This window comes from Typopeltis vanoorti, chromosome 10, assembly GCF_054136105.1.
Source record: "Typopeltis vanoorti isolate ZY-2024b chromosome 10, IOZ_Tvanoo_1.0, whole genome shotgun sequence".
Taxonomy (NCBI): domain Eukaryota; kingdom Metazoa; phylum Arthropoda; class Arachnida; order Uropygi; family Thelyphonidae; genus Typopeltis; species Typopeltis vanoorti.
This window is the reverse complement of record NC_143558.1, coordinates 107,275,496-107,303,156: the sequence shown is the minus strand read 5'-3', so window position 1 is coordinate 107,303,156 and position 27,661 is coordinate 107,275,496. Positions and strand designations below refer to the sequence as shown.

Here is a 27,661-nt window from a genome sequence, read left to right as displayed (position 1 = left end):
CCTGTAGAAGTTACCAACAGATTAAAACCGTTTAACTCTATACCCCCCCCCGTATTTACGGACTCCCAAAAATACATAAAGAAAATGTGCCATTACGTCCCATAGTGGATGGCATAGATTCCCCCCACATACAAATTAGCTAAACATTTGGCCAAAGAGCTCACACACTATACTGGCAACACACCATCACACATAAAAAACTCAGCCCACTTCAAAGCCAGCATAGAAAACCTTACACTCCAACATAATGACATAATGGTCAGCTTCGACGTCTCCTCCTTATTCACCAATGTCCCACTCAAGGAAACTTTAGAGCTAATCCAAGCTAAATTTTCTCCCGATATCTCAGCCCTATTTCAGTTCACAATGAACTCAGGCTATTTCGTTTGGCAGGGAAAATTCTACAAACAAATAGAGGGGACAGCCATGGGCTCACCACTCTCCCCACCCTTAGCCAATTTCTTTATGGAGACCTTTGAGGAAAAAGCCTTAGCCTCTGCCCCACAAAAACCAACCATATGGCTTCGCTACGTTGATGATGTGTTCGCTATTTGGCCACATGGCTCTGAAACACTCCTCTCCTTCCTTACACACTTAAACAACCAATACGCCAGAATCAAGTTCACCCTGGAAAAAGAGGTAAACAACTGCCTCCCCTTCCTAGACACACTAGTCACCCGCCAGCCTGATGGAACTTTGGTTTTCTCAGTTTACAGAAAACCCACCCATACAGGCAGATACATCCACCAACAATCTCACCCCCCCCCTCACAACAATATGGAGTGGTAAAAACACTATACAACAGGGCTAAACTAATCTGTTCTAACGACATAGCCCTTAACACTGAACTAAATCACATCCTCAACACTTTCTCAGCCAATGGCTACCCCCCCAAAAAAATCCAAAAAATATTAAAACCTACAAACCACAGCCCCCCTCCTCCTCCCCCGCCACAAAAAAGATTACTCTAAATCCATCACCATTCCCTACATCCGAGGCACCTCAGAAAAAATTACCAAAATTCTAAAAAAACATGACCTCACCTCCTGTTACAGGCCTTACAGAAAATTGGCATCCCTTATCCGCTCTACCAAAGACCATCCACTTCCCCTAGACCTACCTGGTGTATACCAGGTCCCTTGCAGTTGTAAACTGTCGTACTTTGGCCAAACAGGCAGGACAGCGAATATCAGAATTTCTGAACACAAGGACTACATCCGGTTTTACAAATATAGCCTATTCTGGTCTTGCAGACCATGCTCTGGATACTCGCCACAGAATACGGTGGAAGAAAGCAAAAATAATACACCGGAGCAAATATAAATTCGAAAGATTATTTATGGAATCAGCCTCTGCCCTAAGAAACTCTCCAAACCTCAACAAATTTGGTTGTATGCGACTGCCCCAAATTTGGGAGGCATACATCAGCAGACCTTCAGCCCAACGGCCAAGAACGCCTACTTAGCCCGCCAGAGGGCACCATCAGGACTTCTAGGAGAAAGATAGCTTCATATCTTCATTTCCAGTTACTGTATTGTTAGGGCCTGTGTGCTCCTGCCTTTTTGTAAGTTCCTTTAGAAAATGGCAATGAGACATTGCCGAAATATCGGAAATATCTATTAAAGTATTATTTAATTTATATTCGGATCTACGTTGTTTCAATTCCCTAAGTGATTTAAAAAAGGTAGATTATTAAGTCTGTACACGAATGCTAGGAGTATCAGAAACATAGGGATAGAGTTTGTTGCCTTAGTCAAATGTTGCGACCTCAGATTGCAGGTATTAGTGAGACCTGGCTATCAGAATCAGACTTACTAATTGGTATTGAGTGTCAAGAGTGCAGTAATTTTAGGAAGGATAGAGAGGATAGGTGAAGAGGGGGCATGTTGCTAATGATATCAGATGACTTGAATCCAGTTAGAGTTGAGACCTATGATCGTAGTACCACTAACAATATTTCATGTGGCAATGAGTTTGAAGCCATCTTGTGTGAGGTGGGATCTAACAAGATCAATTACATAGTGGGGTGTTGTTATAGACCTGGTTGATCGGTTGCTAGTGATGAAGAAATGCATCACCAAATAGAAAAGATGAGCACGAAAAGAGTAATTATAATGAGAGACTTTAATTATCCAAATATTGATTTAGTAGGAGTAGAATCTCAAGAGAAAAATGAAAATGCATTTGAGTTGTTGTTGTGGGACAACTTCCTCAAGCAGCCTGTGACAGATGGAACTCGAAGTCAAACAGTGTTTGATTTGATTATAGTATCAGAGGGCGTTTCAGTTAAAGATGTAACTATTCTGCCTTCCATTGGTGACAGTGATCATGCAGTACTCACTTGGGAAGTGACTAAGTTTATGAATGTTCCATTCAGAAAAGGTTACATGCTAACTACAAAGCAGGAAATTATGACCAACTGAGAAGTATATTGAGTTCAGTGGGGATTGGTTGCTGGATGGAAAGAATATCGACAGTTCATGGGAAGCATTTAAGTAATACTTAAATGATGCAATATCAGAATGTGTCCCGAGAGTTCAAAAAATAAATAGAATAGGAGTCAAATGGATGTGTAATCTTATTAAGCAAGAAATTCATAAGTAAAGGATGATGTGGAAGGAATACCGTGTGCATAAGGATGACATCCGTTATCAATGTTATAAGCAGCAGGATAGAAAAGTCACAATTGTTGTACAGAAAGCAAAGTCTGAGTGTGAAAAGAAACTGGCTCTGCATGCTAAAGACAACCCACAAGAATTCAATCGATATGCTGCAAGTAAAAGAAAGAATGAATATGAAAGAATAACTCTTCTAAAATCCTGATGGTGTGAGGGTTACAGATGCAGAAGAGGTTGTTCGCTAAATGAGTGCCTATTTTGTTAAAAGCTATCAACCTGGGTATGCAACATTGAGCACACTGTTACCTCTTCACTAGATGAAGAAATGCAGGTGTATAAGGACGAAGTATTAGAGCTGTTGCACAAATTGAAAAAGAATTCAGCAGTAGGGACTGATGGGATATCAGCATGTGTGCTAAAAGAGTGTTCATCTGAACTGGCCATTCCTTTGACCAGGCTGTTTAATATGTCTCAGAACAGGGAAGATTCTGCAGGAATGGAAGGAAATTATGGTAATTCCATTGCACAAAGTGGTGCACAGACTGATGTATCCAACTATTGACCAATTAGTATCTCAGGAGTGGTGGTGAAGATTTTGGAAAAATTGGTTAGGGCTTGCCTTCAGAAATGGGTTGACAGTGAATCTCTACTTTGCAATGAACAACATGGATTTATTAAGGGAAGGTCATGTTTTAACAATTTGCTCACATTCTGTAACGAAATTACCATTGAACTACTAGACAAGGGGAATGGATACCATAATACTTTTGAATTTTGGTAAGGCTTTTGACAGAATACAGCATGGTAGACTGTTGCATAAATTGGAGAATATGGGTTTGGGTTATAGAATATTATCGTGGATAAGAGGAGGACTGACTGACAGATATCAAAAAGTGGTATACGGGGAATGTGAGTCTGCAAGATTTAAGGTAACCAGTGGTGTACCACAAGGATCAGTGCTTGGTCCACTGTTATTTAGTCTGTACATTAATGCTATTGGAATGATTTGACAAGCGATATACAGCTATTTGCTGATGATGCAAAGATAGGTAGGGTAATCAGGAATGCTGCTGATATGCAGTACTTGCAGAATAATTTGAATAGGCTGGAATTGTGGGCATTGGAAAATGGGTGTCAGTTCAATATCAGTAAGTGTAAAGTCATTCACTTCAGCATGATTAGATATCCAATGTCGTATTATATTGATGGGATTATACTAGAAGAAACTGATGAGGCTAGGGACCTTGGAGTGTTAGTAGATAGGAAGTTGAAGTTCAGGGACCATGTAGCAAAGATTGCAAATACAACTCAAAAGATGATTGCAATGCTGAAACGAACATTCATGTGAAGGTAAGGATGACATTTTCCCTCTTTACAAGGCCTTGATAAGACCTCACTAGGACTATTGTGTGCAGGTCTGGTTTCCATTGTGATTCTGATATATTGGGTAGAGTATATAAGATAGTGTTACAAATGATATCAGGATTGTGGAATACTGATTATGAAGACAGATTGAGAATTTGTAGGCTGCAGACACTAGCAAACAGGAGAAAGAGGGATGATATGATTGAGACTTACAAACTTTTGAAAGGGTGATACAGGATTTCATTGATAGAATTTTTTCAATTTATTGGAGGGTGGGGAAAGGACATGAGGGCATCCTTGGAAGCTGAGGATGACGGCCGCTAAGAAGGAGCTTGTAAGTGCAAGCAGTGTGTTTGAATTCAAGAATATGTATGATAGATAGCTAGTGTGTGTGTGTGTGTGTGTAGTATGCGGCCTCCCTCGATGAGTCCCTGACTCACTGGAGGTCTCTCTTAATAATAATAATATTGAGAGGTCATTAATTTTCATGTAACATTTTTAAATTTGTTTGTAGTAAATTTTGCATTTTTGTTTTGTAGTTAAATATTACTTTTATTTTCACGATTGACATGCTTAATAGTGCTTAATATTTTTATAAAAAAAATAAAAAAAAATCTGCTAACGCCTTTTTATTCCCGTATACGGGAGTAGGCGAGGCCATTTAGCCCTATCTAACTTTTTGGAGACTGAGTGGGCAGTTCAATCCCCACTGGTACCAATCAGAGATAGATGGCCCAAGGCTATCACTAATTAAGCAGTACACAGTGAAGAGATTTGTTTTTGAAATATCTCTTAAAATTTCTATTTAATTTATTATGGGTAAAGTATATACAGAATAAGTTAGTAGGAATCTGCACAACTTTAGGAGCATGTAGTACAATTGTGAGTGAGCTGCAGGTGTGTGAATTTTAAAGAATGACTGTGGACTTTTCATGGATTATGAATATCCAGATATATAGGTAAAATATGTATAAATTGTTACATCAGCACAGTGTGCGTACAAATTATCTGAGCAGTTATATTTATTGCCAAGAAAGTAACAGACAACCAAAAATGAAACATATAATTTTAAAGAGAGATTTAAATTTTCTTGTACATGTGTTTAATATGCAGTCTCATAGTTTTATAAATGTATAAAAAGTAATTGCAGTGTTTTAGTGGCAAAAGAAGTAATCTTTTGCCACTAAAACATGATACAGATGCGAGTTGCAACTCATTCGCTGAAAGTGTCTTGTGGGTTCATGCGAATGTGTATGTGGGTGTGTATGAATGCATGTGCATTGGAATTTCATTCGAGAAACAAAAAACTTGTTGCAAAAATTTAAAAACTTTCCATAGAGTGGAATGCTTCACTTACAAATTTATTTAGAAAGTATTTCAAAATTTGATGTTATATTGTCATCCTAGTATTTAGGCTTGTACATTGATTCTCCAATATCGTATATTGTTTAAGAAAATTAACAACCTATTTGTTAACAGCTAAAATTATTTACTTATTATCCTATATTTTACCAAAGTCAAATCAGCATAATCAAGGATTAATACACTTGTATCAGACACATGCACACGTCAGTAACAAAGATGAAAAAACTGGAGAGATACAGGAAGACCTAAAGTCCTATAATTATGCCACCTATTGGCTTTGGTTAGGTGTTCTTGATCATTAAGCTGACTGTCTGCTTATGAAGGTTTTCCAATTTGGGGGGGGGGGGGGGGTCTGATACAACCATATTTGTTTAGGTTGGGATAGTTGGTGAGAGTTGCAGCTGATTCAAGGAAAAGTCTCTCGAATGACTTGAATTTGCTTTGGTGGAATAAGCTATAGCATAGCCATGGCTTTTTTCCAACAGATCCCATGCCAGGTATCCACGGCATGGGATCTGTTATTATGAACAAACATAATGATAATGATATTTGTTCATAATAAGAATGGTCGTAGTTACAGGGTGCTGGGTAAACTCCAGGTAAATCCAGAGGTTGTAGCTGGTTTTTGGGGAGTGGATAAGGGCTGGTAGCATTTTGTATGGTTTATAGGTGGTCAAAAGATTGTGCTTTTTTAATATCTTGGCTACCTTTTTCTTAGATGCCAAGCATATAGTGGATGGTAATAGATTTTCTGGTATCTATGTTTGGATGGGGGGAAGGGATGGTTTGGGCATGTGGTGTTAAAATTCTTTGTACTTGGTGGGAGGTGTATCCATTGGCCAAAAAAGTGTTTTTTTTTAATGTGGTGAGTTCAATGGACGAGTGCACTGTTATATGAGCAAATTAATTTTGCCCAGTGGACTAGGTGTTTATAGACCCAAATTGTTGGGAGGGGACTGTTAATGGATGTAACTACCTGTGTGTGTGTGTGTGTGTGTGTGTGTGTGTGTGTGTGTGTGTGTGTTTCTGTAAACTGTGAAGGTCAGGGATCCATTTAGTTGTCCTGTAACTAGGGTGTCTCGGAAGGACAGACTGTTGTTACTTTCTGTTTCTGTCGTGAATTGGATCTTTGGATGTTGACTGTTCAAATGGGAAAGGAAAGTGTGTAAGTTGTCCCAGCCATGTGACCAAATTGCAAACACATTGTCCACATATATCCACGCATATCCATATAGTGTAAGGGAGAAGGAATTCTTTTTTGAAATGGCTCCATGAAAAAGTCGTGGTGTGTGTGTGTGTGGGGGGGAGCCCATCGATATACTCTAGATTTGTTTGTAGAATGTTCCTTGCCAAACAAATTAGCTCAAATTTTAGTGAACTGAAAAAGCCCTGAGATATCGGGAGGAAATTTTGCTTGGATAAGTGCCAATGTGTCTTTAAGTGGGACATCTGTGAATAAGGAGGAGACATCGAAACTGACCATTAAGTTAGTGAGGTCTTGTATACTGGACTTAAAATAATGAGCTGTTTTTTATATGTGACAAGGTATTGCCAGTAGTACAGGAAAGCACGTTAGCTAAATGTATAGCTAGTTTGTTGGTTATCTGCCAGCCAGGAAGTAACATATTTTAGTAGTCTATGGATGGTTGTAATCTGCATGTGGGTGGGGTCATAATTTAGTAGGAAGTAGGTGGATCATTCTTTAAGAAGGGTGGTCATTTTTTTGTAATGTAATCTGTACGGGTTTAAAATGACAGTAGCATTGCCCTTGTCTGCTTTCAGGGTTATTATTTTTTTGTTATTTCTTAGATGCAGAAGAGCTTTGTATTCTCTGTTGGGCAGATTGCTTGCAGGATAGTTCACTTGTGATAGCACGTTAGCTACATCAAGTTTAATATTGTTGGCCTTACTTGCAGGAAGTTTGTAGATTCCATGCTCGATCTGGATCATGAAATCTTTGGCTGTTATGTATCTAAACATAATGGCAAAGTTTTGAACTTGGCTGAGTGCGTTAATGTTGCCTCTTTTGATGATGGCAGTGGATAAATTAATCCCAGTTTTCAGGCAGTCTTGGAGACAGCGAGTTTTTTTTTTTTTTTTTTTTTTGTTACATTTTTCAACTTTTTGATTTGCTGACTTTTTATTTTGAGAATTCCTTGGCAACGGATGCATTCGAGATGTCTGAGAGGATCATCCAAAGATTTGCAGAGAGCTCCTCTTGCAGAATACAAATAGCTTCATTGGTGGCGGCAAGCATCGAGTGCATCATGCTAATTTGCTCTGGTAGTAGGGCAAAGCTAGTGCACTTATAAATGCAGAGCACCTTGTTGGAATGGAACCAGTATTTTAATTTAACACAAATGGGAATTACTTTATTATCCCTTGTTTAAGGAAGGCTAGCCTGTTGGGTTCCCTCACTAGTTTTAGTTTTAACTTGCCAAACTTGTGGCCCTTGCTTTCGACTATTTCTGTGGATGATTGTAATCTTAGAGTTTCATCTTATATATTGATTCTCTAGCATCATATATTGTTTAAGGAAATTAAAGCAGTAAATGGTGTAATTGTAAAACTTGAGGTCTTCCTGTATCTCTCCAGATTTTTCATATTTGTTACTGAAGTGTGCTTGCATGCACATGTCTAATACAAGTGTATTAATCCCCGATGATGCTGATTTAACTTTGCTGAAATATAGGATAATAAGTAAATAATTTTATTTATTAACATATATGTTGTTAATTTCTTTAAATAATATATGATGCTAGATGTATATTGGTTTGTTGCATCAGTAAGACTTTCAGAATGAGTACGTTTATTTGCTAGTCTTACATGCAAAGTTAAAAGAGGTTAGTGCATTGAGGAGTGACATCAGCATACTGTAATCCCAGAAAATTCTTTGAGAACATTTTGCTCTCTGGCCTTACAGTTGCATGACCAGAGAGCCAGAATTGCAAGGACAATTGCAGTTCTTGCAAAATGACAACAAATTACTAATTAGTATGCCAAGAATTTTCTAGAATATGATGGACTCATGTTAAGGAAGATGATACATTCATGTAAAAATTGTATTTAATAATGATGGAACATTTCATGTGTCTGGGCAGGTCAGAAAGCATTAACATCTGTTAATGCTTTCTGACATTAATAACTGATGTGTATAAGGAAGTGAAAATTCTTACTCTGTGATAGAACATAGATACATAACTTGAAGGTAAATGTTATAATACTGTGTAGGAACCTTTCATTTTCAGCAGAGAAAAACAGCAGTAATCCCTTGTAATGCCAGATGATGTCCCAGCGATGTGAACACAAAAAAGATGTCATTTTTCATCATGACAGAGTGCTGTGTCACATTCATAATGAAATGACATTTTTGAATATGTCTTGGGTTCTTCTGTTTTTTGGCCTCTATGATCCCTAGCTCCGAAACTCCTTATGTTCCAATGGAGGGCTAGCAAGGTAAACCTCATGAAAAATGAGGTTTACCTTTCACCATTGGACAACTTTAAGAATAGAATCTTAACTGGAAATATAAAATATTTTATAGAAAGCTGAAAATATCAATTTAATGTATACCAGCAATGAAAAAAAAAAAACACATTTTGAAATATCACGAAGTATGCATTTTTATTTGATTTGCTATATTATATGATAGTATAATTTTCATTTTTATGTGCTTATTGATTTCTTTCCAGTAAAAATATGTAATTGTTCAAATCATTTAGCTTTACCCTTAATAGTTTTTTTTTCTCCCTCAATCCAGTTTAGTGGATAAAGGGATTGTGTATTTTTATTTGAGGACATTATAATGTCCTGCAGCATAAATATTGCATTGTAAATGTTGGTTTATCTGGTGTGAATTAATATGTCTTTATTTGTTAAGAAGTAGCATAACAAATATAACTGTTATCAGGTAAAAAATAAAATTCCAGCAGGACCCACTATCATTGTGCGAGACTGATAAGAACTTTTGAATATATTTATAGTCATTGAGTTGGAATCCCATACCTTTTCGCTTAATAGACTTAATCCTCAATGATTGAGCTAGAATGCTAAACATTTTGAAGTGATATGAGGTAATATTTCTATTCTAGATACACATAATTTAATAAAATCTTGTATTTAGGATATCAGTTGATAGTCCAATTTAAAAGATTTAAATCACCTTTACTTTTTTACAAAATGTTCAAAGGTTAAAAAATCCTCAATGATTGAGCTAGAATGCTAAACATTTTGAAGTGATATGAGGTAATATTTCTATTCTAGATACACATAATTACTGTCTTGGTTGGATGGGAGTAAATGAACTTTTGTAATTAGAATATTTTCTATGATTTGTCACGTCATTAGAATTTTGATTTAAATCTTGTCATTTTTGATTTATCTACAATAAATAAGACAACGGTAGGGTAGCTATATGGTAGCATATAGCTACCCTCCCCCGGCCGTATGGCAGATGGGAACTAGAAGAAGAAGAAATAAGACAAGAATGGTTTTAATTTTAATGTCTGCCTTTTAGCAAAAAATTGCAAATCTGTAGCATATTTAGTAACTTGCTGTGTGTGTTCCCAGAAATACTATTCTTTTAAAAACAAAAATGGAACATTTTTGAGTCACTCCAGGCCTCCATTTGCATTCATTTTGAAATTTTGTCACATACTTGCCAGCCTGATTGGCTAAGTTAGCATATCTGCTCTGCAACCAACAGGCTGTGAGTTTGAATCTTACTGTGGACATGTATGTTAGTGATTGTCTTTAGGAGGGGGGGGGGATCAATTTCATTGCCCAGTGTAAGATTACTCCCCTGCTTACTGGAGGCCTGAAGTGGCTTGAAAAAAGTTCATTTGGTCTCCAGAGCAGTGTTTCTAGACTAGGTCAAAATAAATAAATTAATATACATAATCATTCTCCACCATTGCCATGCCATTCAGAGATAACTGGTCCAAGACTATCACTAGGAAAAAAAAAATCCTTAGTTCACTCATAGCTAATGTATGGTAGCCTTACAGCCTTTCATGTGGGGAGTTACATTTAAAAAAAAAAAAAAAATACCAGAATGCTATTGTGAAGTAGTTTTCTTTCTTGATTGTCTTCTGGGATCATTTTCATACTTCTACAGACATGATATTAAAAAAAAAAAAATAAATAAATAATTGCATGATTTTCCCATTATCGTATTGTTGGATATATGCATTAATTGAGGCAATCCAAAATGCTGTGCATTTTAACCATTATGAAATGTATTAACAGTGGTATAACTATTTATACCACTGTTAATACATTATACCAACTATTTACTAATATTTATAACTGTTTGTTGTAAATAATAGGGAAAAAAACAACAACATAAAATAGAAGTTAATGTTATATGCTGTTTAATAACAAAAATTAAATTAGCACAAAGTTTTAACTTAGAATTATACACAGGATGATAATCAAAGAATTATAGGTAATAGTGTTGGAATCAACTGAATATTTTTTTTTTCTAGTGAAAAGCAAAGGGTGAAGGATAGGGATGAAGCATGGACAAAGGTTGCTAATTTAGCTGTGAAAAACCCACAGGTGTGTATTGTAACTCAATTTTTTCGTATTGGTAGAATGTAAATTCTGATGTTTAAAGAATACTGTTAAAATAAGTTTATTCCATTAGAAATCTCTCGGTTCATGTGTATAGTTGGGAGATATCCATAAGCATGTAAATTGTAGATTATAGACAGATATAATCAGCCTAAAATGGTTGCAAATTTTTCCATTTTTTAATTGCTTAGAAATCATAGAATACATTTTTTAGGTTAGTTTTCGAAAGGTTTAAAAAAATTTGCTATTTATTCCATCTGACTCCAGTTATCTGGGATGGCCAGATAACTGAGCATTCTTGGTAGATATTAACAGTCTATAATATCCTATGTTTATGGAGGGTAGCAGTCATAATTGATGGCCATTGCTTGCTACTCTCACATAATGAATGTCATGGATCTATTAACTTCACATTACTGTTGAATAAAATAAAATTCAGCAACTGAAACTTTCAGCTCAAGATATGACCTTTAATTGAAACTATTCTGATATGATTACCTAAACATTTGCTGAATTTTTTCCATTTTTTAAATTATAATCCCACCCACAAAAGATTCAAAAATAATTAATGCTTAATATGTTTGCACCGGACCTGGACAACTTATCTTGTTCTGTACCACCATCATATAGCAAATCGCTGCTTTTTTTCTTTCACTTGTAGATGCATGTTCATAGATGATGTAAATAAAGTGTTCTTGCAAGTAAGTCATTTATCAATACTTTGGCTTAAAGGAGCATGCCAACCTGTTTGGTCATCAATCTAGACCATTCCAAGTTTTTCCATTTTGAAAATAAGTTTTTCACTTTATTTTTTACAACAATTAGTGTGAGGTAAGTTTATCCTGTGTGCTATCTCAGTGTTCAATACACTATTGTCACTAAATTTAATGATTTTAATCTTAGTATTTCATTAATAGGTTTACCCATCTTCTTCTTCACTGTAAGCAACAGTATTCTTATTTTCAGAGTTATATGCCATTATTAATAACAATAAATTAATATTTATAAGCAGTTCACGAAAACTGCACATCAGTTGATTCACAGCAGTGTCATGTCTCTGTCGTATGAATAAATCTATTGTTGTATAAATGGTTGTTGGTTATAATTGAAAAGTGTCGCATAAGTGGTCATTGATCACGATTGAAAAGCATTGTATGAGCAAATTATCGTAAGGCAAAGTATCACTGTATAATAATCACAAGATCATATGCATTCATTTTCTAAAATTCCATAAGTAATAATCACAGCTGTAAGCATTTTCTGGTGAAAAAAAAATAGTAGAAATAGGTTTAAAAAAGCCAACAGTAGTGAGTGGAAAATAAAAGCATGCCCTTTAACATGTCAGTCATGGTTAGATGGTTTGAGTTTCTATATGACTGTTGTGGAAAGAGAAAGAAAGAAGAAAAGGTTTATATGTATTCTTTAGATGTCCTATATATTTCAGTGTCATAGTTTGTTTTTTTTAATACTATTCGTTTGATTATTTTAGAAATCAGAAATTATGAATGGAAATGGTAAATGAAGGGCCGCATCAATTAAGCTACACGAATCTTTTTTTTTTTTTAAATTAAACTATGAGACACTGCCATTCCAGACAATTCTCAAAGTAATAGCAGCATCACTGGAGAACTATTTGAGTATCTACTTTTATTCTAGCTACCTGAATCCTTTTATTGATTGAATATTTATTTTCTTATGTGAGTGTCCTAGGAATTTAGTAAAGCAATATTTCCAAAATTGAACTCATAGGTTTTGGAGTTATTTTCTTCACAAATACGATGTTTCGTTCATCTGTCACTGCTAGCAAAAACTGCAATAACATTGAACTTGTTACTATCATCCAAGTTAAGAATTACAAATAAATTTGAGTAAACTGTTTTGCAACTTTAAGGATTGCCATTTATTTTAGTAAAAGTTTGGCATGAATGTATGAAATGAAAAACAGATAAAAATGTTGGTATTTTTTTTTTCTCCCCCACTTGGTTAGACTATAATAAATTAAGTTTAATCTTTTATCCAAGTATAAGCAAAGTTTGCGCCTGAAGTATCTTCAGGAAAGAGGCAGCTCATGGTAAAGGTGGACCAAGCTCTCGTCACTACTTGTCTTAGTCTCCCATAATGCAAAGCACATCTCCTTGCGGACATGTATAATGCTATGCATTAAGGGAAGGGCCACTACCCAGATCGATTTCGACCTTTATTAAGGTCGCGTCAGTGGGAGCCAGACCCAGAGGTGGTGGTGATACCACCTCTGGCTCATATAGGTAAATATGAAGAAGTCATATTTACCTATACGAGTTGCCAAAAGGTGTCTCACCTTATTATTAAATTACTCTGGATTTAGAGAAGGATGTTGGTAGTTTTTTTTTTTTTTTCTCACTTGGTTAGACTATAATAAATTTAGTTTAATCCTTTATCCGAGTGTAAGCAAACAAAGTTTGTGCCTGAAGTATCTTCAGGATTGAGGCAACTCATGGTAAAGGTGGACCACTCGTATAGGTAAATATGACTTCTCCATTACTTGTCTTAGTATCAACTAAAATGCAAAGCACATCTTCTTGTGGACATGTATAATGCTATGCATTACGGGAAGGGCCACTACCCAGACAGATTTCAACCTTTATTGAGGTCTCGTCAGTGGGAGGCAGACCCAAACGTGGAGATATTAAGGCAGAAGCAATAGGAGAGGTCATATTTACCTATACGAGTTGCCAACAGGTGTACCACCTTATTATTGAATTACTCTGGATTTAGAGAAAGATGTTGGAAGTTTATTTTTTCTCACTTGGTTAGACTATAATAGATTTAGTTTAATCCTTTATCCAAGTGTAAGCAAACAAAGTTTGTGCATGAAGTATCTTCAGGACTGAGGCAGCTCGTGGTAAAGGTGGACCACTCGTATAGGTAAATATGACTTCTCCATTACTTGTCTTAGTATCAACTAAAATGCAAAACACATCTTCTTGTGGACATGTATAATGCTATGCATTAAGGGAAGGGCCACTACCCAGACCGGTTTCGACCTTAGTTGAGGTCTCGTCAGTGGGAGCTAGACCCAGAGATGGTGGTACTAAGGTGGAAGCAATGGAGAGCTTGGTACACCTTTACCACGAGTTGCCTCAGTCCTGAAGATACAACAGGTGCAAGCTTTGCTTGCTTACACTTGGATAAAGGAGATTAAACTAAATTTATTATAGTCTAACCAAGTGAAAAAAGAAAAAAAAAAAAAAAAAAAAAACAAGTACCATCTTTCTCTAAATCCAGAGTAATTTAATAATAAGGTGAGACACCTTTTGGCAACTCGTATAAGTAAATATGACTTCTCCATTGCTTCCACCTTAGTATCACCACCTCTGGGTCTAGCTCCCAGTGACGAGACCTCAAAGAAGGTCAAAACCGTTTGGAAGCTTAGGTGATGAATGGCAATGCTGTAGCCCATGAAGTTTTATCTGAGGCTCGGCTGTTGCTGTCACCCAGGTCCTGGGTGGGGGGTAATGAATGGCAATGCTGTAGTCCATGAAGTTAACTGAGGCATGGCTGTAGCTGTTACTCCTCAGATGAGATATGAGCGGCTCTGCTCAGTCGTGGGGTGAGCCTGCCACAGTGTAGAGCCATCTGGTTCTAATAGTTCTTCTCAGTGGCAGGGTAAGCCTGTTACTGAGGGGAACAATGCTAAGTTTTTGGAGTTAGACCTGTACTTGAGCATTCAATAAAGGTCGAAATTGGTCTGGGTAGTGGCCCTTCCTTTAATGCATAGCATTATACATGTCTGCAAGGAGATGTGCTTTGCATTATTTGAGATACCAAGACAAGTAGTGATGAGAGCTTGGTCCACCTTTACCACGAGTTGCCTCAGTCCTGAAGATACTTCAGGTGCAAACTTTGTTTGCTTACACTTGGATAAAGGATTAAACTAAATTTATTATAGATATAAAAAATTAACTTATGATCTTGTATTTAAATATAAATTGTATATTATATTAGCATAATGTTATATCTGTAGTTTCAGGAAATTATTCCGGAGATGGATGGTATCACTTGTGCCATGGATTTACAAGTATCAGATGAACTTCCAACTCCTGTAGATGATGATGAAATGACATATGAAAAGCTTGAAGTAGAAGTAAAGCAGGTACAAATTGCTCAGATGATGTATATCTTATTATAGTTTGTTTTGTGGCATTTAGATGGTTAATAATAGATTAGTTACTGGCACCTCTGGAAAATTTGTCACTTCTTTACTTCGTCACATGTTGGCCTGGTTACCATGTCTGTTCTGCAGCCAACAGTTGTGAATTTGAATCCTGCTGTGGTTTGGGTGGGAGGTGATTTTTGTTGTACAGTGTTTTCCACATACTGCTTATAGGAGGCCTATTTGATATGGATTCCATCTTTGGTCTTCAGACTGGGTAATGATAATTTAACTCTCAACTCGGTATGATAGTAAATGTGCTATGGTTATCAGCCTTTCGTTAGTTGGATTGACACAAAAATGTATCTGTTAAGTTTTCATTAGCTTTCTTAGAATTTGCTTATATGCTGATCTTCTTTCTTGTATCTGATATTTATTCTTTAGAATATACATGATAGCAAATTTATTTTCTTCATTTATGATGTAAGCTAGCAAGTTTACTGAATATTTTGTCATGATTTTAGCATATTCAAAGTAATTATTACATAACCAGTTAATCCTGGAAGCATTGCTGCAAAACTGATGTACTGCTGATCTGTTTATTTGGATAGAAAAATGCACATCAAAAGAAAAATAGAGGCAGGAGGTATGTCTTTAAAAGTGATGATGATGATCCAAAATATACAACCCTGATCAACGCCATAAGTTTATTTTGTATATGTTACTTTTAGTAGAACTTTTTCCATCCTTCAGTAGAAAAATTATTGAATGTTCACCCTTGTTATGGCCTCGCTTTCTTCCAGTTCTTAGATTGTCTAATACCAGAATCACTCAAGCCAGCCGATGGCTCGAGTGATATTTTATAAAACTCAGCAATACCATCCTTCGAAGTGTGTAATACATTCTTATGTTAATTTTCCATCTGCAGATGAAATTTCTATTAACAAAATCTCTTTGGAAACGTAGAAAAGTAGACGTGTTCCATTATGTTTTGTGTTGTTTGAGTCTTTTTTTTTTATAACATTCAGTAAAAAGTGAGTAATAAAAGCAGAGAAAATATCCAAAGAAAGACAGTAATGTGTTTGTCCTCTTATAGGCATGAAGATTTCCAGGGAAGACAAATCTCTTATCCATACTTATCTCTTATCATCAGTATGGTATAAGACTTTTGTGGTGGTTAGAAGTTCACTTTTAATGGTCATCCTTATTACTGTAGTGATAATATGTAAAGATTTGGTATACTTTTTATTATTTGAATAGTCTTTGAATACCTTCAGAACTCAGGGCTTGCTAGTAACAGCATAAAAGAGGAATTTGCTCTTGAGCTTAGGTTTTAACATCTGGAGAGAAACTAGAAAACTGATTTTGTTATATTGGCTATTCAGTATTCACTTGACTTCTTTATGATAACAAATAAAAGCAGACATTGCGATTAATGTATTTTGATGTAGTGGAAAGTAATTTGTCTACGTTGTCAGAAATTGGTTTTTAAGCTTATGTTTCTTAAGCTGATATGCATTTGAAGAGAAGTGTTTTTTTTTCTCATTTCATTTCTCTCTTTTAAGAAAGTAGTTGTTGATCATATGTTTAAGGTGGCAAAGTATTTTGTGCATTACGAGTTATTTTATTCATAATTTACAGTGAATGACTTTACTACAAACTCAGTTGGCATGAGGCATGTTTTTCACTTTTGACCATTTCAACATCTGATAGGAATAGGGGGATAATTTTGTTTATTTTTTTAATATTAGAACACAGAAAAATAAGTAAATAATTAATTTATTAACTTATTGCTGATATTTTGCCGGTGTTATAATCAGCATCTTCAGAGCACAAAAACACAGTTTGTCACAATACGTGAGACTATAACAACATGGTGTAATCAACAGACTAGTTAAACAAAATTGTAGCAGCAACACAATGACTAGAGTCCTGATTTTGGCACCCTCTATCTGAAAAAAAAAAATGGTACTAGTTTTTTTCTTAAGATGGCTGTCTCCCAGATTTTAGGCAAATTTATACAGCCATATTTGTTGAGATTTGGAGTGTGTTTCAGGGCCTCTGTTGCCTCTAAGAACAATCTCTCCGACTTGTAAGAGCTTCTGTGCAGTACTTTTGTGTTCTTCCAGTTGATCCTGTGTGCAGAAGTATCCAGAGCATGGTGATAATGCCGGATGTTTACAGTTCTTCCTGTTTGACCATAGTAGACTTGATTACATGAGCAGGGTACTTGTGATAAAGGGGGAAATGCTGATTCTCAAGTAAAGGAAGTCCTTTATAAATTGGCATGGCTATTTCATTGGAATGAGCAACTGGCCGAATTGCTGAGTCAAGATTTGGATACACAATTTTTTTCTTATTCTTCTTCTTATAACCAGAAGTCTGAATTAAACAAAAATAGCAATCATCTACGTGATTTTTCGGTTCACGCCAAATCATTGGAATGCCAAAAGCTAATTTTTGGCGTTTTCCCTTGCTCCACTGTCATAAATTTTCTACACATGACTTACACACTTTATTTGGAGCCCATGAATTGTCCTGATCTGCAAGTTTTACGTCAAAGTATACAAAGTACACTTTCTTAATGAAATCAGTGATATTTGTCCTTTGACTGGGAACAGTAAAGCTGCCACAAATGTAGCAGAAGGAATCTACACTATTGACACATTTTCGAGTAGTAGACATGATGTATTTTCTTCACTGCCGACTAACATGCAATTAACAAGACAAAAAAAAAACCAGAGACTTTATTGAAATGTTATAAGCGCTCATCATACTTTCACGATCAATTAACAATTGACTGATTTCGATAGTTCTTTGTCCGCTATGACGCATATAGCATTCGTTTGTTTTAGGCAGTTGTCATCGCTTACTTTTCATCACCTAAAAGTATTAGGTCGGTTATTAGCCTCTCTCTCACATTCAAAGTGCCGGTACACGCTGTTGCAGGTTCTTACGCATTTATTCATTTACTAACAAGCGAGAGCGATCCGATTCTGATCTGCGCACCGCTTTGAATAATAGGCTATATCTTTGGGAATTTTTCAAATTTCTTGATAAAAAGTTAGGAACAGATTTTTAAAAGTACATACTTCCAGAAAATAATATTAAAAAATCGATTTTTTTGATCCTCTAAATAGTACTGCCTCCTTAAAATCAGCAAAAACTTACAAATTAGCAAAAAGAAAATTCCATAGAGGAAAAACCTGACGTGATAGAGAAACATGGGTTTGATATTTGAAATCAGCACACCCAAATTAGTAAAAAACAAGTGTCAGATCATAATCAGCAGAAAACTTTTTTTTTGTTGGCCAGTGTTATCAATCTTCATCAGAAGGGCAATTGGGCTCACTTCGGAGTTTTTTGACAAATGGACCTGCAAAAAACATGTCTAGGGTTGTTTGCTTCTGCCTCTTTTTTAAAATGTTTCTGAAAAACTGCATGGACTTTTCATTAAATGGATCTGCAGTTCTGATAACCTCAGATTTGTTTGGATTCCATTTCATAGCAACATTTTGAACTTCCTCCCACTTTGCAAAAACATTTTTGATTACAGCAGTCGTAATTTGTTTCTTTCTCTCCATCCTCATCTTCAGATGAAATTTCCATTTCCTTTTCTTCGCATTGAAAAGTTCTTTTAGCTCGTCAGTAGTCAGTTCTCGGTCATGCATCTCCAATAATTCTTCAACATCTTCCTCTACTTCCAAGTTAAGATCATAAGCAGTTGCCACAATATCCTTTACCAATTTGTGTCTTTCATCTGAAGTCTCTTCATTACCAAAGGAAGGACACAGTTTCCTCCATGCTGCTTTGAGACATTTCATTGTTACTTCTTGCCAAGCCTTTACAATTAGCCTAATTGCTGTTGAATTCTTCCTTCCAAATTTTCTTAGGGTTATGTTGGTAGCCGCACGCATTTCAGAGCACCTCGTAAAAAGTGCCCTTGTGTAAAGTTTTTTAAAATTTGCAATTATCAGCTGATCCATAGGTTGAATTAGGGATGTAGTCTTGGGAGGAAGAAAAATCACCTTCATAAAACTTAATTCCTCTGGTAGCTCTTCTTGTATGCCCGTTGGATGGCCAGGTACATTATCCAAGGTTAAAATGTGTTTTAGAGGCAGATTGTTTTGCTCAAGATGGGCTTTGACAGTTAGTCCAAACACTTCGCGAATCCAGTCTCTAAATTCTATTCTTGTGACCCACAAAACACTGAGATTGGATTTAGAGACAATGAACTTTTTGAATGCTCGGGGATTCTCTGAGTGGTAGATTAACATTGGTTTTACCTTGCAGTCTCTACTTGCATTTGCTGCTAAAAGCGATGTTAACCTATCATTCATTGGTTTATGCCCAGGAAGTGTTTTTTCTTCTTTTGTGATAAATATCCTGTTGGGCATTTTCTTCCAAAATAACCCAGCTCATCACAATTGAAGACTTGTTGAGGTAGGTATTCTCCTTCTTCTATAATTCTTGTAAAGCTATTGACAAGTTTATCTGCTGCTGCTTTGTCAGCATTAGCTGCCTCTCCGTGTCTGACCACACTATGAATTTTTGTTCTTTTTTAAAAGTTGTCAAACCAACCTCTGCTACCTTTGAAATCATCATCATCTACCTCAGAACTTGATCCCAAAGTCTTCTTTTTCAAATCTTGATACATCTGTTTAGCTTTCTGACAAATTGCATTTTGAGATGCAGTATCACCTGCCATTTCTCTTTCTTTGATCCAAATTAGTAATAGATTTTCCATTTGCTCAAAAAGAAGCCCTCTGACATTCAACCTTGAAGTTCCTTTAGCAACCTTAGCTACCATAAATTCTTCTTTCTTAGCCAAAATGGTTGAATATTGTAGAATGACTGGTTTCACATATTCGAGCTAGCTGCATAACTTTCACACCTTTATGATGTTTTGCTATTATTTCTTTCTTCTGTTCAATAGAGAAAATTTTTCTTTTTTTTTTTCCCTCACTAGCTTTCTTTTTGGGACCCATTTTGTCACACGGTAAAAAAAAGATATGCAAAATACAATATTATTACAGATTGTACAACACTAAGACAAGGGATACAAAGAACATATCGTCACCTGAAAATAAAAGTTCAAAAAAAAAAAACTTTTTGAAATAAAAGTTAACAGTTAAATTCGAAACCTGCAATTTTTGACTGAGTGCATTTTGCTTGTAAGGTGACGACATTAGATACAGCACTTACCATAACATACACTGATTAGCAGCTTATAGATACAACAATTATTATACAGATGAGATTTGATTTTGCCTTTTGATGGCGAATGAACAGTGACATGCATCCGCCGATTTATTGTCTATATGAGCCAACACATAAAAAATAAATGCTTAAATACTCATTTTTATCATAAAACGGATTTATAACCACAAATTTTAAAATAAAGCACGGTACACTACAAGAAAAGAAACAATAAACGGAAAATGTAAACAGCTGGCTATGATGGGTCAAACATATCTGAGCTTCACAGCTGCCGCGTGGCTGTTCTCTATTCGATAATGTCTTCCCATGCGTGGTTGAGTGCGATCGGAAAATTCCGGTTTTTTAGATCAGATAGCGGTTCACATAATCGAGAGTCGTTAACCAAGAGATTTTTTTCTTACAGCCACTCGTTGTTAACCAAGCCACCAGTGTATTTAGAAACTACATTCAAAGCTAAATTCTATTTAAGATAATATAGGAGAACATTCTTTCATATCGATAGTTTTCTTAGTAACAATGATATCCTATTTTTAACACGACAGTTGTTATATTAGATTTAAGATTCTGGATTAGCTACAGTCCTGTTTATAGTTAGCTCTTAGGAAGAAAGGTTCTGTGGATAGAATATGTGCCTTCCACATGCTTGGGATTTTTAGACCATCATTATTGTTCAGATTGGAGTGGTTGATAAGAATCTCACAGGCTTCCTTAAATTTGCGTTCATATCATGTTTTGGTGTGATGTAAACAACCGGTGCTTTTCCAGTTCAATTCTATGTACAGTAATCTCTCGATTAGTGTGCCTCTAAAATTCGATTAGTGCACCTATATACATCTTAAAAATAAATGTTACAGATTTTAAAAATTTTCTATCTAAACATTTTTATGGCTAAATATTTTAAAATTACAAAATCACTCACCAGAATGAAATAATTTAGTTACCGATTTAAAACATCTTACAAAGTTATTTTTAATGGCATAGTACACTACTTCCATGTACACTGTGTTCCAAATTTTTCCTGCCAAAATTTATGTTGTCTGCTATAGTATGCCCACAGATTCGAGACCCTTCGATACTTCTGCCCATGTCACAAAAAGGAGAATCCATTCCGATAATAGGGTAATATCAGTCCGTCTTCTGGGATGAGTTGTTTATTATTACATGTCAGAAAATTAACTTCTCTTTTATGATTATTGTAGTTTTTAAAGTGGTAACTATTTTGCTTGTGTAACAGTCGGGAAATTTTATCTATAAAGCATGTGATTTCGCTGTTGGCGACCAATTCGTACGTCTCCCCTTCAATGATAACGTCCAAGAGTTAATTAAATCTTATTCTAAAGAATTGAGTGATTCCGACCTGCTAAATTTAGATGCACAGCAGGAAGTTCCCGAAGAATATGAAGAAAATTTAACTACTGATAGTCAGCCAAAAGAGATTTCACAGGAACAATTTCAAAATATTTTTTGTACAATCGAAGTTTTTAATCAGCAATGCTTGGAGGCTGACCCTCATGAAGAGAGAAGCAGCAAAATTTGCAGAAGAGGCAATAGAGCCATACAGTCGGCTGTATGAAAAAAAAAGAAGAAACAAAATGCATGCCAAACCACGTTAGCTCAATTCTTTGTTAAGAAGTAGAATAATAAAATGTATATTCTGAATATGTTTTATTGTCTTTCAGCTTCATGGTTTTCCTTTAAATAGGCCCTGAGTGAGACATACCTTAATACTTTTATAAAAAAATTAAGGTTCAAAAAAGAAATTTGAGGAATGAATTATACTTTTTCCCATAGGTTATTATGTTCAATTAGTGCATTTTCGATTAATGCGCCTGTTTTAAAGAACACATTAGGCGCACTCATCGAGGAATTGCTGTAATTACATAAAAATCTAACGTCTAAAAATCCCAAGCATATGGAAGGCACATATTCTACCCACAAAACCTTTCTTCCTAAGAGCTAACTATAAACAGGACTATAGATAATCCAGAATCTTAAATCTAATATAACAACTGTCATGTTAAAAATAGGACATCATTGTTACTGTAAGAAAACTATCAATATAAAAGAATGTTCTCCCATGTTATCTTAAATGGAATTTAGCTTTGATGTAGTTTCTAAATATTTAATTAATTTTAAATTTTATCTGTATCTTTTTTTTTTTTTTTTTTCACTAGAAGTCATGGCAGTAGAATAACCGGTGATCAAATCATTGTTTCTTTAGCTTACTGTGTGAAATGCAGCTCAACTTGTCCTTGTATATTCTCCAGATGATGACCTTGATATGAAGGTCGAAATGTCGGGAAATTAAAAATAGTTATAACACTGTTGTAAAGTCCATAATTTCCAAAATGAATGCTGATTACCGCATCATTAAAAGAAAGGATTCATCTTTAGATAAATAAATTTTCATAGTCATAAACGTTAGACTTCAGAAATGAAAGTAACATTTTGAACTCATGTTTGGTAATTTCCTGAAAACGGCACCAAAAAAATTTAGCAGTGGATCCATAGAAGACTACTTCAGAGTGGCATATAAAAAGTAGAGTTCCATCCTAGTAGATACATCTGACATTTAATCAGTTTCAGTATCTTAATTTCAAGGATGAAGTGGATGAATGGTTAAAAAATGACCTACTACTTTTCTACACACTGCTGTTAAATTTGATATTGATATGAGGTACTTTCCAGAAATTCCTGGAATTTGAATAGTGTACCACAAACTGGTGGATGAGTATGGTCTTTAGCCACTGTAAGGGATGAGCAGTATCCTTTGTTAATCAGTATGCCAACAGCTGGCTAGCTGAGAGGCTGTGCTATCTGCATTTTTGTAATGTGTTTAGTGGTTAAGCGATTTTTTTTTCCTCAACTGAAATGGCAGATTTTAAGGAACATAAAATCAGCATCAAATTTTGCTTCAATCTAAAAAAAAGAAAACCCTGCAGAAATTCTCCAACTGCTTAAGGCATTGATTAGTGCTAATTCTATGAGCCAAAGTAAAACTTTTTTTTTTGTAGTACAAACATTTTCAGGAATGGACGAACATTTTTCGATGATGGAGCATTCTGAACAACCAATGACAAGCACAACACTGGAAAACATTGCAAAAGTGCACGAGACTATCCTTGCAGATTGTTGGTAAACTATCCATGTTGCTTGTGAAATTGTAGGACTGTCATCCAGAACTGTTTTGTTGGACATCTTCACCATGAGATGCACTGCAGCAAAATTTGTGTTGAACTGCTGAGTGACAACTAGAGAGAGAGAGAGAGAGAGTTGCTGTGTGCAAAGAGCTCAAATAAAATAATAGAGATGACCCATTTTCATCTCCAAGGTCATAATTGATGATGAATCATGGGTTTATGACTATGGCCCTGAGAAAAAGCAACCGACGATGGTCTGCTATTTCCAGACCGAAATATTTGGTTAAATAAATATCTTTCTTGTGATTACGTGATTATATCATTCACACATCACTCACCATTAACAGTTACTGGCTTCTAAAAATATGGCAATCACTTCCCACCACTTGACCTACCTCACCCCTTCATCTTTATCCTGTTTCCCAAGATGAAATTTCAGTTGAAAGAGCATTGTTTTTGTGATTTGAGGAGATGCAGGCAAAATTGCAGGAAGTGCATAACATAGTCACTTGAGGACGTACAGGGATGTATGGAAAAACTGCTGGAATTACTATATACATGATCAAGGAGATGGTGGAAACCTAGAAGTTAGGGTAAGTAAAAAAAAAAAAAATTTTTTTTTTTTTTTTTTATATCTGTGTATTAATAGTCAGCATCATTATACCTCTTAATGATATTGATGATGTCAACTATTATCAAACCATTATTTGAATATCTTACATTTGTGACATAGCAAAAAACTTTTCTTTAATATCTCACTTGTTATGAATGAGAAAAATGCATTGAAAATGATTATATTGTAAGTTTATCTCTGTGAAGCTAATAAAACTTTCATTTTTATGGAAGGTCCACATGAATATCTGATGTAAGAGAAATATATATAGCATCTGCAATCTTGTTTTAATAGTAACAACTAACCAGTTATTGTTATTTATTTATTTGTAAGACTAATAAATTATTAGTCTTACAAATCCTTCATTTTGAACAATTGAATATGGCACGTTATTCAGTAGTCATTTTAGCTATGGGGGTTTGTTACAGTTTTGATGGATTTACTTTAGATTCTGACTGCCTTGCTTGCTCTTGCATTCTGGTTTGATATTTCAATTTGATTGTTTACAAATCCATCACTATTCCTGCTTGCATTTCATATGATTAAAGTGATCATAATATAATAAACTAAAATGAAAACACTGAATAAGAATGGGAAGTTTGCTGCATTTGTTATGATTCATACAAGAGAATTCCCCCCCCCCCCTTCTTCAGCCAGCAGAATATCGAATGCTTCTACTGATTCTGCCATCTCTAAAACACTCACTCAGCTGAATCCAAAAACAAATATTCATAACCACCAATGACTTATCCCTAATGAGTCATTGGTGGTTATTATTACCTGCACAGCCAGTATTATTTTATTATGCCCCCCCCCTGCACTAGTTACCTGCATATTTCTTATGTTTTTAGTTATAAATCTTTGTATAATTTTGGATTGCTCACTTGCTTTTATTAAAGAAAATATTTATAAATGCATTTTTATATTTTTTTAATGTAGGCTACCATTATAGCACCAAAGGACAAAATCCTTCTACGTAGGAAATCAGAACTTCCCCATGATACCTTAACTTTAAGAGCTCTTAGTGATTATAAACGGCCAGAAGAATATTTAAGTCCAGCTCCAACAGAAATGAGTTAAAAATAGGGAACTTAGTTTTAGAAAATTTTGTCCTTTATTAAAACAACTCTATTAGCCTTAAAGATGCTTTGACTGATGCAGATCAAAATATACTAAGGTGCTCAAATGTATGCTTTTTTACATTCCTACTAAAGGTGGAAGAGACAGTGTCATTCTATTCTGTATTTTGTGCGGAATGGGAACTAGAAGATTACTTCCCCATTAGTGTCATGTTTGTGGAACTTCGATAGCCAAATGAAGGTTACAGTAATAAAACTTACTCCATAATTTATATGCTACTTTAGATGTCTGTTTGCTATAAGAATTGAACATCCATTCTGCATCTCACATCCAGATCAGTAGTTCAGGTCTGTAATGAACTTAAATGAAATGACATTTCTTCAAAAATGAAGATATATTTGTCAGTCCATTAGGAGTACCAGCTTAAAATTGATTGGATTACATTCCAATACAGAAAAACATTTCAAGGTATCTCTTATTGAATAATTTGTTAATACTTGTTGATTATTCTGTAGTGTTCTTGTTGGTATAACTGAAACCACTTTAAAATTCATGCTGCAAAGTATATCATTTTACAGATTGTTGGACTTGGGTAAATAATAAAATAGCTTAGGTATCTGTATAGTAAGTAATTTCAAACGGTGCTGTTAAGAATTCCTCCCCTTTTAAGAACAGTATTAAATAAATATAATAGAAAATTAGCAATACATCCAAAATATGCATTTTAATCAAATACGAATCTCTTAATTTTATAAGTTATTTTATATTATAATTAGTAGATTTGGCTGTGTAGTTTATAAATCTGCATCATGTAGTTCAAAAAAGTGAATATCTTCTCTCTCTCTCTATGTGAATTCATACTAGATTCAGTATATGACAGATTCAAAATTTTACAGAGTAAACCCAATTATCTATGTTAATAGGATGAGAAAGTTCCAGCAGTTGATATTGGCACTTTATATGCACACTGCATATAATCTATGTAATTACGTGTTTTCCTATACCACTGTATACAAACTAGTTACATATTATTTTAGACTTGATAACTAAATGCACACAGCTTCATCACCATATCTAATGTTGTGCAAAGAAGCTTTACAGTTTTGCAAATCAGAATGAGTAATTAAAATATTTATCATGCAGAGATAATGATTATTTAGTGCATAAACAGTTGCATTGTATAATATACTCAAATTATGAAATGTATAGATTTCTTTTATATAAAGAACAAAACAGTTATTAGACAATGTGGTATATTTATATCCATCTATATACACACATGCTAAAGTTTTTGTAGGATCCTATTGTGTTAGTCTTATAACTTTGCTCTTGTATTTCTTTTTAACCAGGAAGAACATGTATCTGGAATACGACATTGTAAATCATATTTTGCCCTTTGCATCACACAGCATTATCTTTCATGGTTAAACTAGGAATATAAATATAGCTTTATTTTGTATTCATTAAGTATATTGTAAATGGACAACTGTGATTGTATATATGAATAATAAAAAAAATAAAATGTTGGTTCAACTAGGAACTTAAGTATAGTTTCATTTATATTGTAATTGGACAAATGTGTTTGTATATATGATAAAAAATAGAATAAATAAACCCCCCCCCCTTTTTTTTTTTTTTTTTTTTTTAAGATTACAAGAGCAGCTCAGTTGTATTTTAGGAAATAAGTGACAAAAATTTCTACATAATGTTTCTACACAGTTTATCAGTAGGTAGTGATAATTTTTCATTCTAGTTTTATATCAGTTTGTATCTTCATATGAATTTAAAGTACATTTTATATATATATATATATATAAAAATAAATCTTTATAGCTAAATTATAATTGCAAGGATTTTGTAATGAATTAATTTTTACTACTTGCAAGAAAAGTGATAGGTATATCTTCAGTATGTTTGTGATCTTCAACATAATATCATTAGAAAATACATACACGCATACGAGTCATGAGCATTTGGAATTTTTAAAATAGCTGTGGAGGGATCATCATCACATCATCAGACAGTTTGCACCTGTATACATGTGAATAATAAACTAGGTTTTAATACTGTAGTGTTTATTTTATTATTATTATTATTTTTTTTTTTATTTGCCCAAATTTCTATGTTAAGAATTGTCATTACTGGACAGTGTGATTTTTTAATTTACTTTGTACTACTTGTAAATTAAAATCTGATATTAGCTAAGCCTTTATTTTTCATTTGTAACTTATTCATGTTATGTAGTTATCAGTACATTTAAATTGAGATCTATTGTACAAAAGACATTCACAATCACAATGACACACAAAGAAATAAGTAAAGATGTGAAATACTCTGCTGGTTATTGGAAGTTTATTTTTCACTTGGTTAGACTATAATAAATTTAGTTTAATCCTTTATCCAAGTGTAAGCAAACAAAGTTTGTGCCTGAAAATATCTTCAGGACTGGGGTAAGGTAGTGCAACACTAGGCCCCTCCGAGCAAAGGTGGACTAAGCTCTCATCACTCCTTGTCTCAATATCTCCCATAATGCAAAGTACATCTCCTTGCAGAC

The 27,661-nt window shown here is 34.7% G+C and overlaps 1 protein-coding gene across 7 annotated transcripts in view; it reads left to right on the top strand.

Annotated features, from left to right (window-relative positions):
- Window positions 1–26,647, top strand: part of LOC150102659 (serine/threonine-protein phosphatase 2A 56 kDa regulatory subunit gamma isoform-like) — a 315,572-nt gene extending 288,925 nt beyond the window's left edge. For all 7 annotated transcript variants that reach the window (XM_090399676.1, XM_090399677.1, XM_090399671.1 and 4 more), the window contains 3 exons: window positions 10,835–10,907; window positions 14,926–15,054; window positions 24,967–26,647. In XM_090399676.1, coding sequence (XP_090255802.1) covers window positions 10,835–10,907; window positions 14,926–15,054; window positions 24,967–25,107 — 343 coding nt within the window. In that variant the 3' untranslated portion in view covers window positions 25,108–26,647. The remainder of the gene's footprint in view (window positions 1–10,834; window positions 10,908–14,925; window positions 15,055–24,966) is intronic.
- The last annotated feature ends 1,014 nt before the right edge of the window (window positions 26,648–27,661 follow it).